The sequence below is a fragment of the Nesoenas mayeri genome (genome assembly GCF_963082525.1).
Source record: "Nesoenas mayeri genome assembly, chromosome: 1".
In the NCBI taxonomy this organism is placed as follows: domain Eukaryota; kingdom Metazoa; phylum Chordata; class Aves; order Columbiformes; family Columbidae; genus Nesoenas; species Nesoenas mayeri.
Genome location: NC_137541.1, coordinates 12,129,397 through 12,142,278, shown reverse-complemented (window position 1 = coordinate 12,142,278; position 12,882 = coordinate 12,129,397). Strand labels below are relative to the sequence as shown.

General features: G+C 36.7%; 1 protein-coding gene across 1 annotated transcript in view; it reads right to left on the bottom strand.

The window, feature by feature from the left end:
• SEMA3C (semaphorin 3C) overlaps window positions 1–12,882 on the bottom strand; it is a gene marked incomplete at both ends in the record, with an annotated part of 118,802 nt that overhangs the window by 39,167 nt on the left and 66,753 nt on the right. Inside the window, 3 exons of the mRNA XM_080344037.1 lie at window positions 3,617–3,707; window positions 7,500–7,619; window positions 11,172–11,234. Coding sequence (XP_080200163.1) covers window positions 3,617–3,707; window positions 7,500–7,619; window positions 11,172–11,234 — 274 coding nt within the window. The remainder of the gene's footprint in view (window positions 1–3,616; window positions 3,708–7,499; window positions 7,620–11,171; window positions 11,235–12,882) is intronic.

Sequence of the window (12,882 nt, the reverse complement as noted above, 5' to 3'; positions counted from 1 at the left end):
GAAGACAATATAGAATGAACAAGAATAATCAGATTTTGCTTAAAACTATATAATTAACAGCAACAGCAGAACTGTACATCAGACTAGTATTATCAAAAAGAATCACATTCAATTTTTTAAATAAGTACTTCAAAAAGCTTCTTTTGATATGGGAGTAGGCAAAATGACTGGGCTGAATTTATTGCTGGTGTAAACTGGCACAACATCTATTGCAGTCAACAGATCAGTGCCAATTTTTAGCAACAGTATTTTCAAGGCTGCCTCAGGCAGTCTCAAGTGACTTCATTATTGCAGAGGCCAGACAATCATATTATTGAACTTTATACAGAGAAATAAGGAGCAACGATTATCCCCTTTTATGTACTTGATTCTAAGTATAGGGTCATTATGCTTGAACAGAATCAGACACGCAACTCTTAGATTAACAGAACTATGAACTTTAGCTCCCTGAGCAGGGCTGAAAACTCAGGCCAGCAGTCAGGATGTATATCTGTGTTTGTGCGAGTCTGCGTGTATGCAAAAATACACGTATATATAATTATAATTCTAATTACATATACTACTATCATTTTCTACTCCGTGAATAACCAAGCAATTTCCACTGACTAATGACAATGAAACCCCAGAGCAGAAAACAGTAGCTAAAATAAACTCTCAGAGTGGGAGTGGTGGCTGAATATATTCCAGTACAGCTGGGTCCTTTGACTGATGTTTTTGTCTGGATTCCTGGACTACCCATAGAGTGTGGTCAAGCTGGCAAGAGTCACAGGTTCAGAAGCGCTTGAGGCTATTTTTATGCTCTGTGTGTGTGTGTGTGTGTGTGTGTGCATCAATATGGAAGACTGTTGGCTCATGAGAAGATTAAAACTCTGGAGATTTTGATTTTTTACTGCTGGCTAGAGCCTGAGCTGAACCCCTGCAGAGCAGCCAGCAGCCACTCTTCTGCTCTCATCTCTCCCAGTGATGACAAGATTCATACACAGGGGATTTGAACAATGCTTTTGCTGCATGTTTGTGAAGCATTTCCGTCCTGAGCATGTACTGACAGAACGATGTTAGATCTATACTGATTTATGACTGATTTTGTATACTGGTCTTATTGTCTCAAGTCATCAGAGCTTTATCCTTATGAAATAAATTGGCTGAAAGAGATCATGATTATGGTTCACCCTAAAAGTTATGTACAGCTCCATGTATATACACATGCGCATACACTTTAACAATCGTACTCCACTATGTAATTTTAATCCTATTACATATCAATGTTATTAGTTATGTCTTAAGCATTCCCAGCGTCTACTTGCTAATCATGTATTAGATGACATCTGTCAACTCCACATCCTTTGGGTTAAATTCTTAAATTCCACACAGCGCTTGGTCTGCTGAGCACAGCCAGTTCACATTACTTCTCTTTGTTATTGGGGGAATTACCGAATTGATGAGGTATGCCTGCTTTTATAAATATCTCAGAATCTTGGTATGGAGAGAGACATGTATCCTGCATGTTAGTTATGTCAAGCTTCTTCAAAGCACATTTTTCATTGCTTTGATGAAAAAGTATCTTTGTACAAAGGCAAATTGTACCAAGTTCAAATCTGGTTTTATAGCATCACTTTCCCTTGAAGGATGAATCAGTTTCCTGCTGTATTCTAGGTCAGTGATGCCCAAAATTGTCAAGAAATTGCAGTTATATCTAAAAATGGTTCTTATGTTGTTGAAGAGTTACCCAGTCTGGTAGTATTTCCCATCTTCTGAAGTGAGGAGAAGGAATTCCTCCTGCAGAAGAATGCTCAGAAGAGAGTCCATCGGTTCAGGCCTTGCATTTTGACTCAAGCTGAGATTTACAAAATCTTCCCTTTTCTGACATGGATATTGAGGCTAAATTCTGTTAAGTTTAACGTTTTTGAAGTGATTGGACTTTGTAGTATCAGGGAGAAAGTACAAAACTCAATCTATGGGACTCTTTTGAAAAAGAATACAACCTTTGCAGAATAATTTAAGCTTTGTAGATTAATTACGTCATGAAAGATAAGTAAAACACTAGGGATGGCCTCTTCATTCACATAACTGAGACATCAAGGAAGTTAACGTGAAGTCTACTAAGAAGAACAAAGCTGTCACAGATGTATTGAAAAATAGCTTACTGTATATACAGTAATTCAGAAACAATGTACTTTAATGGTGTTTCATAGAATCCAGAAGGAACAAGGATAAGAAACCTTATTTTTTAATGACAGATGATTCACTTAATAATACTAGAACAACAATGAGTAGTAGTGGATTAATCCAGCACTGACTTTGAGCAAACATTTTCTTTACACAGTGAGTATCTGTAAACATTGATCATAGATCACTGATAAGATAAAGATATAAGTGAAGCCAAGGTTCAGAGACATGTCTAGGTAGAATTTGCCTGTCTTCTAAAGGTGCTTCAGTGCACATATTTGTGAATGAAATTACTTGTCCTTTGTAGTAAACATATTTGCAATGGGGAATTAAAAAAAAGAAAAAAAGTTAAATTATATTTTAACAGACCATGTAGCATAGACTATATGACACTTTTTTAAGCTCCGCAAGACTCCAACTTTAAAGGAAATATCTGGCACAATATCTAATTGCCATTTATTTCAATGGAAGCTGAATGGCAGAAACACACACACTGTGCCCTTGTAGACCTTGGATGAAATATCCAATACTTGTGTGCACTAAGTTTTATTTGCTAAGAAAGCCTGAAAAATCTGTGCAACTGCTGTTTCCTTCATAGCAAAAAATATAGCAAGGAGTAGGCACATGCTGAAAAATCAAGCCTTTGGTACAAGAAGTCTGTAAGCATGCAGCAAACATAAAAGGTTGGGTTACGCTATATATATGTAACACGGTAACTCTTGGTTGAAAAAAAAAAAACCTCTTACTGATGACTTAGGTTGCATAAAGTGTATGTCCCCTTTGAGTCTTCAGTTAGGAGTGCAGTAGACACTGCAGTTATTCTTTGTATGGCATATATCTTACAGTCACTGAGTCCAATCACCACCAATCCATAAGAATATTTGAGGTGTGTCAGTTGTACTACTTTCTGGGCTTTCAAATGGAAGAAAATTGCAAAATTGGTTGGGTATAAAGCCAACTGAAGAGTGAAGAGCCTAGCAATAGCTGGTGGGCTCTACAGCAGAGATGACAACAAAAATGAAATTCAAAGTAACTAAAGTCTTCAGGCTTTCTTTCCCTGGCTACTCTGAGATTTTACAAATAATTAAATGAGACACAAGTGCTGTCAGGATGAACAAGGTCAGAAACTGTTCAAACATGAAATGCTAGACAGGGTAATGAAAAGTTGAAACTGACCCTGGGAAAAAATGTGTAAGCTGGAAAAGGGACAATCTTATGTTTTCTGTTTCTCCCCTTCAACAGCTCATTTCTGCATCTCATTTGTACACCCACCTTTAGCTTCATAAGAACCTTGAAACAAGGATGGACTCAACCCTTTTGCCCATCAGCCAGACAAAAGGCTCCTTGGAGGCTAAATTCTGTGTCCAGCTCATTTCAGCCATCCAGTCAATCCACACCATGCATGATCACACACATTTAGACCTCAGCAACTTGGAGTATCTTTACTTACTGATCATAACAGACACCGTGTTCACATTAGGGTTGAAAGAACAGCGTCCCTTCCCTGATTCACACTTGGAGTCAATCTTGAAGATTTGTTCCTGCAATGTAGATTTGTGTTACACTTCTCGTTTAAGAAACCATCAGATGTAAAGTGATTTTTATGCTCGGCTGTTTCTAGTATCAACAGTTCTCAACTCTACCAGGCACATTTGCTGTACTATTAGCAGTTTAGCTTTCCTATTCAGAATTTCATAACCTTTTTAGACAATGTTTTCATTGGTACCCAGTTATTTTCATGACTCTTGTTATAAATTCAATACATTGAAACAGAGAGCTTTTCCCTCTAGCGCAGTTATGCTTTGGAGAGGTTGACTGACCTCTGCAGTAACATCTGTGGAGATTACTTCTGCTTTTTTGAAGTTATTTATCATTTGCTGAATACATGGTGATACTATCTAGGATATCATAATAAACCTACTAGAACAATAATACATACTAAAGAAAAACCTTTTATGACAACCATAATTTGGTGACAGTATAGATCATTCGCTTTTTCCTGAGCTATCAGACCTCCAAAAATCCCCTAAATCATGCTTATTTTTTTTCAGTATCATCTCTTGGATTATGTGTAGAGCTCCACTTCAGTAGTGACAGGTGATTTATCAATATCTCTTGCTGTAGCCTGAAATCTCTTGGAAAATTTTGCTGTTTAGGAATCTTGGTGTAAGGCTTTGTTTATATTTTATGTGGTGTATAAGTAGGAAATCTATTTGGCAAAGTAGAAGCAACCAGGATTACATCTTGAAATGCAAATAGTCTAAGTATCTTTAGAAAATTCACCCATCTTGGAGCACCTCTTCACTTCTGGGTTCCCAGCAATACTGAAGAGCACAATATGCTGAGTGGAAAGAGACTCAGATTCCTAAGTCCACTCCCTAAAACTATAGCCAGTAAGGGCAGAGACATTGATTTGTCAGATCTACTCACATACCATAGTATACCAAACAAACAACTTGTTCCTAGCCTCCTCTAAAAAATTCCTAATCTTTAATAAAAGGCCAAAAGACACAACTGCAGAGAAAAACAAAATCAAAACCAAAAACCAACAACACCCAAACTTAAAACATCCCCATTTCAACAGAAAAAAGTAGCTGATGAAAACTCAAAAAAAAAGTCTTCTGTGATGTAGATGCCAATGTATTAATTATTCAGCTAAGGGCAGTAACTCATATATTCCCTACAACAATTAATGTAAATCACAGGGGAACGGGGATGCCACACAGATCACTGAGCAGCCATTTGGCAACAGGGAATTGGAGGCTCCACCACCCTGAAACACTCACCTACAGCAGGAAGTTTTCATACCTATTATGCCCAGTCCCTTTTCCCCCTCTTCTGTTTTGCCTAATTTAATCACAGAGATCTTATCTACTTCTTCAGTAATAAGCAAGCTAAACAATGTTAAAACATAAATATGAAGTTTCTAATATGATCTTGGGGTTTTTTGGTGTTGTTTTACTTCTAGATTAATATGCAGCTTGATGTTAATCCATATTTACTATATTATACTACTACTTACCAATTCAAAATGCTCACAACTGCACGATTAAATTAACTCCAGGATTACACTTAATTTTCATATATATTAAATTACTTTTTAGGCTATAATTAATTCACATAGTGATTACGTTTCCTTCTATTTATATTTATTTTGACATTAGAATATATTTGGGTGAATAAGAGGGTCATTACTAAAGACCAAAGCATCAAGTGTGCCAAGTAAGAAAATTAATTATTTTTTTTAACCTCTATTTCAAGGAAAAGAACAACACTTTGCCTCATCAAGGAAGCTGCCTTTTTTTGAGATTATGTAGAATCATGGAGACAAAAGAGCAAAACAAGTTTTCTAATGATTGTTGGATACGATTCTTACTGTCAGGCTTTGTAGCTTCCAGAGAAAAACAGATGTGCTTTCTAAAATATCCATTTTGTATGTGCAAAAACACCCTTATATGCATGGAAAACTGTGCAAAATTAAAGGTGAAATGATAAAAGCAGAGGAAAAAAATGAGTTCTCAGTAGTTCCATCAGTACTACATAGTTCTTCATTCTGGTCTATTAATTAGTTGTGAACTGATATATGCAAGGAGTTCAAAAGGAAATGCTCTGTTTTAAACTGTTATGCTATTGTTGGCCTGTACAGTAATGGCTTTGAGCATGCAATGCCTACAGTCAAGTGTCTGAAAGACTCCAGACGTCTGAAACAGCAGTTTATTTAATCAATCGATCATAGGCATGTAGCTATACAGACGGGCTAAGTGAAGCCAATTCTGCTCTTCCAAGACTTGTTCCTTTATTTTTAACTTAAGAAACTGAATATCTTGCGTCATCATGAGATGTCATTTCCCACCCTTCCCCTCCCTCCCACTCTCTTTTACACAAACCCTAAAATAATAAGATTCAAAGTTGTCTGGGCTACAGTACTAGTACTTCAGCTAATAAAGGAATATTGCATTAATTAGGGACAAATTAGATTGCTTTCCATGTTTTAAATAATTTGTCAAGAAATAGGACAATGCTGAAGAAAGCTGACCTCAGTTTCAAAACACATCAAAATAAGTTAATGCAGACTCCATTAACCAAAAGGATGGATTTACTTGTTCACTTCTGCTTGCCTGTGTTTTAAATCCAGGCCTATGAACCTCTACTTTTAGATCATTCATTAGGACTGAAGTTGCAGTGATTCAGACTACATACTCTGTTAAGGAGGCTGGAGCCAGGTAGGGAACTACCAAAAGTCACTGAGATCATCCCATGCAAACCTACCTGGGGAAACAATGATTTATCACCTCTCTGGCAGCCTCTGCAGCAGTCTTGGGTCTTGGCCAGAATTCCCATCCCATTCCCAGTGAAATCAATGATGAATTTCCCAGTGTCTTCCCTAGAAGCCAGCCCAGCTTTTTAAGCTGCCCTCACATGGCAAAGCTCCAGGTAGCACTCTTTGATCTTCCTTCCCAACACATCTGCTTCCACATTCTAAGGAAAATACACTGCACAACCCTGGGCCTGCAGACATGAATCTGACCCAAAAGCTACTGAGATGCTGGATCTCAGTTAGGTGGTTTTCTTTCTCCTTCTGGTTGCTTAATTTATTACCTATTACATTTGTACATAAACAAACATTTCATTTTCAAATCAGGAAACTTGGACAATATACTTATGAAACATCTGGTACTTTGTATATGGAAAATATACAGTGAAACTGAATATAGAAAAACTGAAGATCTATCTAGACAAAATGAGATTTACACCCTAGAAGATCTCACAGTGATGAGAAAACTTACTGACTTCATCACAGCAGAATACACTGGAGCAAAAACTGCGCAGCAGATGAAAGTTGCCTGAACTGGGATTGCATCTACTGGGTATTAAGTTGAAGTGCAGCAAACCTCCACATCCCTGACTAGTTGGCCAAATGAAGGGCTTCTCCCAATAATAAGTAACACATGGATGTTATAAAAAGTGGACTGCATAGTTTACTTTTTATCTAATTGGCTATTTCCTTTCAAGTATTTCTTGGCAATTTTTCCAACAAACAGTAGGAATGAATTCACCAGACAACCTCAAATAAAAAGTAGTATCAAATGCAGCCCAGCACATGGTATGACTGTGAAATTGTGGACAGCCGTCATATTTGAGGCATGGCTTTTGATCATGGCTTTGCTTCTTGCTGGTAGCAGGTCAGTAAACTATCTTTGTTATTCTTCTATTTAACATAAGTGAAGGAATTTATTTGGATCATTAATTTTGGCATTTTCAAAATTTTGAGGTTTCCATAACATGAGCAAGGCCCACCACAAAGTAAGCGGATAAAATGAAAATAGACTTACCTCAGACCTGCGTCCTCTGTTGACATAAACACACACGGGGCTGAAGGCACCACTGCCGCAGACATACAGGTGTGTGCGGTTGTACGACTGTATCACACGCACAAAATTTCCACAGCCATGCTGCAGGGAATACAGGAATAAATAATCTCACACTGGGAAATGTTATTAGATGTTATGAACTTTAGGGAATAGATACAGTTTATAATTTAAGTAGTATCATGAAAAACGCTAGTGACTTTGATAGTCTCTGGATTTGAACAGTTGTAGACTTCTATTTTCTTTTCATGCCATTTTGCCAGCTCTGGGAACTGGGCATTGATAGAGCACTAGTTATAGAGGAGTGCATGTAACTTCCCATCTCCACACAGAAATGCAATTTTCATCCACAGACTTCTCTATACCTTTCATGGGAAGACGCACGATCTCTGCAGGAAGTACCTTTATAAAGCAGGAAGTAACTTTATAAATTTTCCTTAAGGACACCTACAAAACAGTCTCTTCCTTTTTTTTATTCCCCTATTTTTTTATGATGACTGGGGATAATTAAAAAAACAAAGCAAGCTCAAATCTCAGATCCCATTATTTCTGTGAAAAACTTATTTTCAGAGAATTAAAACTCTGAACAACACAAAGCAAATTTTCAGTGAATTGTTGCTTCATATTGAAGATTATTTGTAACACCTTCAAATCCGCATGAAAATTAAACCAGAATGCTAAGTGCCGTACAGTTTCACACCACCCAATTTACAGTTTTCTCCTTCCAGCATACCCCTTTCTTCTCTTCCCTTTTCCTTTTTTGACTATGATCAATTAAAATATTTTTCTTACTGAATATTTTTCTTTCTGAGATCTCAGAACAGCCTTCATATTAAATCATGCAAACCTTCACAAAAAAACAGTGAGAACTGTATATATTTTGGGAGCACAGGATTGGAAACTGTGCCATCAGTCATCTTTGTGAAAATCAGTGGAGTTAATTCTTGTCCAGCATACCGCACAGTTTATTTATATTTAAAGGCATTCATATTTTTGGTTCAGCAGGAGCAGGTACTGCACTACAACATCTGAAAACTAGTGCATAACTGTAGGTGCTTCAGAGTTCATGGAAAGAGTTTCTCTACAGGGAACACTGCATATCTTCAGTGAAGTGTTAGCTCTAGTTATATGAAAAAAATCCTTTAACCCAGTCAAAATATATTGTTTCTCTAAAGCTGAGGCCTGTTCCTAAATGTTTCCATTTTCTCATATCCAGCTATCTTAGTTTGGCTCAGAAATGGCTTTAGTAATGTCTTGATATCAAAATGGTGTGTTTCTCAGCAGTATTACCAATCCACATTACATCTATGGAAAGGGAAGGAGGACAGGTGAGGATATATCACTAACTTATATTAAAGTATATGCCAGAAAGTAAACTAATGCTTTCTTTTCTTGATGTTTGCAGAAAACTTTTCTAGAATACTCCCAGATAAAGGATTACATGCAGAGAAGTCTCAGAATGAAAGTATTCAGGGATCAGGACTAGGAGACAATGTCTACATGAACAGTACTGGTACTTTGAATTTACTAATCTGCTTCAGCTCCATGCCATGTGCTGTCCAAAATGTCTATGACAAGAACATAGGCATGGTTAGATGAATTCCTCTCTTCTGTGAGGACAGTTTGCTGGGGTAACTGTCTGACATATACTATGTCTTCATGCCTCTTCACTTTATGATCTCTGAGACTTTGCCCGTCTCTCTAGTGTTGAACCACTGAACACCATTTGCAATTTGCTATGTGATTAATCCGGGTACTGCACTGTGAGTCCACAACCAGCAAAGCGAAAAATCATCATTTTATAATATATTATGTAGGACTGCTGTGCAAAAGCACCTATGCTTCAGTTTATTTCACATTTCTTGATATTAAAGTACTTTGTGCTTTTAAATCAGTTGAGTCTGAGGTAACATTAAATAGTTGTCATTAGGATGGATGTTTGTCAAAGGCAGTGGCTAAGCTTTAGACACCCATATATTACTGGTACTTCTCTTGGATCAGATACTAATACTCACTCAGTAACTATGTCTGGGGAGCTGCCTCACTCTAGACATCTGAAAGTCAGACATCTGTGCCATAGGATCTCACCACAGTCAAGGTAGAGAAATAGATGTCATGCTAATGTGAGCATTCAAGTTAGCCTGGTATTTAGTAATGAAAAAGGCAGCCAAATATGGCAAATTCAGACACCAACGTTTTTTAATGGGAGGGATTTGAAACCCCTTAAATCTTGAAAAAAAATTCCCTGATTATACAAAGTCCTTTACTGGCTGCTCCAAGACAAGCTATTCCTCTTTTACCTTGTGATAATTACTGTTTTCCAATAAGTCAAACGTTATCATGCATTCATAATTCATGCCCTCCCCTTTTTTTTCTTTTTTTTTAAATTCATTTTGAACTCTTAATTCTTCTGAATTCGTTCTCTGGTTCTCACACTATTACCAGGAATTAAACTCAAAAGAATGCTATTTAAATTGAATTATAAATTTCAAGTTGTAAACAGCGATTTAGCATTGGTTTCTCTTTTTCTCATTATTTCAGTGAGCCTTCAATAAGACACATCATTGATTTTAGTGGGAGCAGCAACTGTTCCTCAGTATCTTTTTTTTTTTTTTTCTCCTTTAGACTATTGAGGACACATACTAAGAAACTTAATGTAAACTTCTATATTTGGACCTTAATTTTTCTTCTGCAATGCATAGCTGAAATTAAAAAAATCAGCTAAAGTTGATGCACATGGGCACTCTTAATTGACTACATTGCAGGATATTAGCTGTACCCACAATTATACTGTAGTAAAAACAGAGGTTTTATCCAGAAATCTGTCGACTAATGCAACAACATTTGGGCACTTCCATATGATTAAAAGCTAGGAAAGTTTCATCACTAAATATCCAACATCAAAAGTTTTCTGGAGAGTCCAGTATGTAGTAGTTTCTTAGATTTACTTCCCTGTGGATCACATACTTTGCATACTGTTTTCTGCTTAGAGTATCATCTGGATTTTTCCTATTTTTGCCCTAGAAGAAAAACACGAGTACCTAACAAACTTTTGGATTTCAAAGAAAAGTATTGCCTTGTGGAAGTAACCTGCTTATAGAGACTGTTCCTGGGGTGAGCAGATAGCCAGAGCGCTTCCCCACACCAAACAACAGCTCAGCAGGCTGTTCAGCATCACCTCCAGGGATGTGAGAAGTGGTGGATTCCCCAGCATTGGACACTTCTAAGATTCAGCTGGACAGGGTGCTGGGCCATCTTGTCTAGATTGTGATTTTGTCAAGAAAGTTTGGACCAAATTATCCTTGTTGTCTCTTCTAGCCTGGTATTCAATGATTCGATGATTCTATAACCACCAGGACCTATCTGGAAAGTACTATTACCTAATTTGACTAGTAAAAAGAAAGAAAGTCGAGGAAATGGACAATGCATATATATTTCCATCTGTTAAAGTCTGAAGGTGCATTCTATCTATATAGCTTGTTTTTTCATATATTCACTTTATCACTTGTCCTGCAGAGGATTTAAAAAGCAAAACAAACACTTCCTTCATTTTGTTTTTGGCTGCACTCAAGGTGCTCTTACTTTATTGCCAAGTACGTAATTTGTGTATGTATGTGTATGTGGATTATAACTTACTGTAGGATCTTTGCCAGCCATTTTGCACTCTTCAACCTTGTTTGCTGACGCTGGCCAGAAAATCTGCAAGGAAAGAAATATCTTTTAAATAACACATGTATTACATAATTTAAATGAAATATTTCACTGTTTAACTTACACTAATAAGTAAATATTTGGGAATCTTTTACACTTTGATTATATGGCAAAAAAAGAATTTTCACTGATAAATGAAAATAACTTTCTGCCTTAGTATGCAGTAAACAAAATAAAGACCCAGGTTTTTGGTTGATATAAATTAATTTTATTAAATATTTTTAGATAAGTTGATTTAATTAAACTTCTTTTAAATAAGAGATATTTTCAGCCTCATTTCCCAAATTACTGTCCACTTTTACTTTTCTACTTCTACTGAATTTCTGAAATTGTTCACACCAGAAACCAGAAGACTAAAATATTGAAAGAAGAGCGCTTGTAAAATGTTTGGTTTTAAGTGTAAAGGTTTGGACTATCTCATTATAAAGCCTGCTGAAAATCTTAAGTTTTCAGCTTGATTTTGTGATTTCTTTCCAAGATACCTTTCACTACAGATCTACTACCAAGATATCTACTGTCTATCTACTTAGAAAATATCTTGCACTACAAATTTTCCAAGAAACACCTCAGTGTCTGAATGTTTATCTGATCTATACTCAAACTCTAAAGTTATTGAGCTTCTTCCATTATTTATTTTGATTTTGAAATAGGAAAGGCATCAATTAGAAATCTCTCCCTAGAAATTTAGTAGGTGGCAGAGTCTGATAACATTTAGCCTCAAGATAACATAAAGAATAATATTACAAGATCTCTATGTATGTGTATATATATATACATATATATGCAGAGAGTTGTAAATATTTATGCATATGTATATAAGGTTTCTATAATGGCATAAGACTAGCAAAGTGAATCTGTTATAAAAATAAATAAACAAATTAAAGAACCTGTGGAATTGCAAAGATTAATTCTGAGCCTAAGAGCAGGTGATCCCATTCTCTGCTAGTAAATTGCAGGTGTTTCTGCTTTCTGTTGACTTTTTTTTTTTATATTCTTATTTTTGCAGGCCTAAATAGTCTGCTGAAATGCCTCGCAGCTTTATAGTGCAGAATATGCTTCACCCAGCAGAAGCCTTCCTATCTAACCAAACTCTGTGCAGAAGTAAAAGCGACCTGCTAAGGGAGGGTTGAAGCCCAGTCACTGGTTGAAAGGGGAATTAGCAAAAAGGTTACACAAGCTATTTCAGATCAGGGAAAGTGGCCCCATTTCAGAGGAGGATTTCTGTACCATCAGGAGGAGGAAGGGTGTGTGTTCATGCCATCACAGAGGCATTTAATTTAAATGTGTAAGTCAGAGTTAGCCTCCCTGCTCTCCCTGCACAATCAATTCAGGTAGACAGGCATGTCCAGAGGGTGATTCAGAGCAAAGCCTAATTTAACTGCTCTTAATCACCCTCCAGCAGGGCCTCTTTCTCTCTCCTGACACATTAAAAGCCTTGCCTCTTAGGGAAAGCATTTAACTTCTCTGCTGCAAGCTGGATATCTCTGCCCCTTGATACCCCTGAGGTACAGTAATTAAACCCGTAGATTAAAGGATTGGATGCATTTGGTAGAACAAGGCCTTTACAGTACAGTTTAAGGTAGTGTTGTAGCTGTGATAATCTAAAGATAGGCATGGCAAAGTCTGTAGAGAAGTA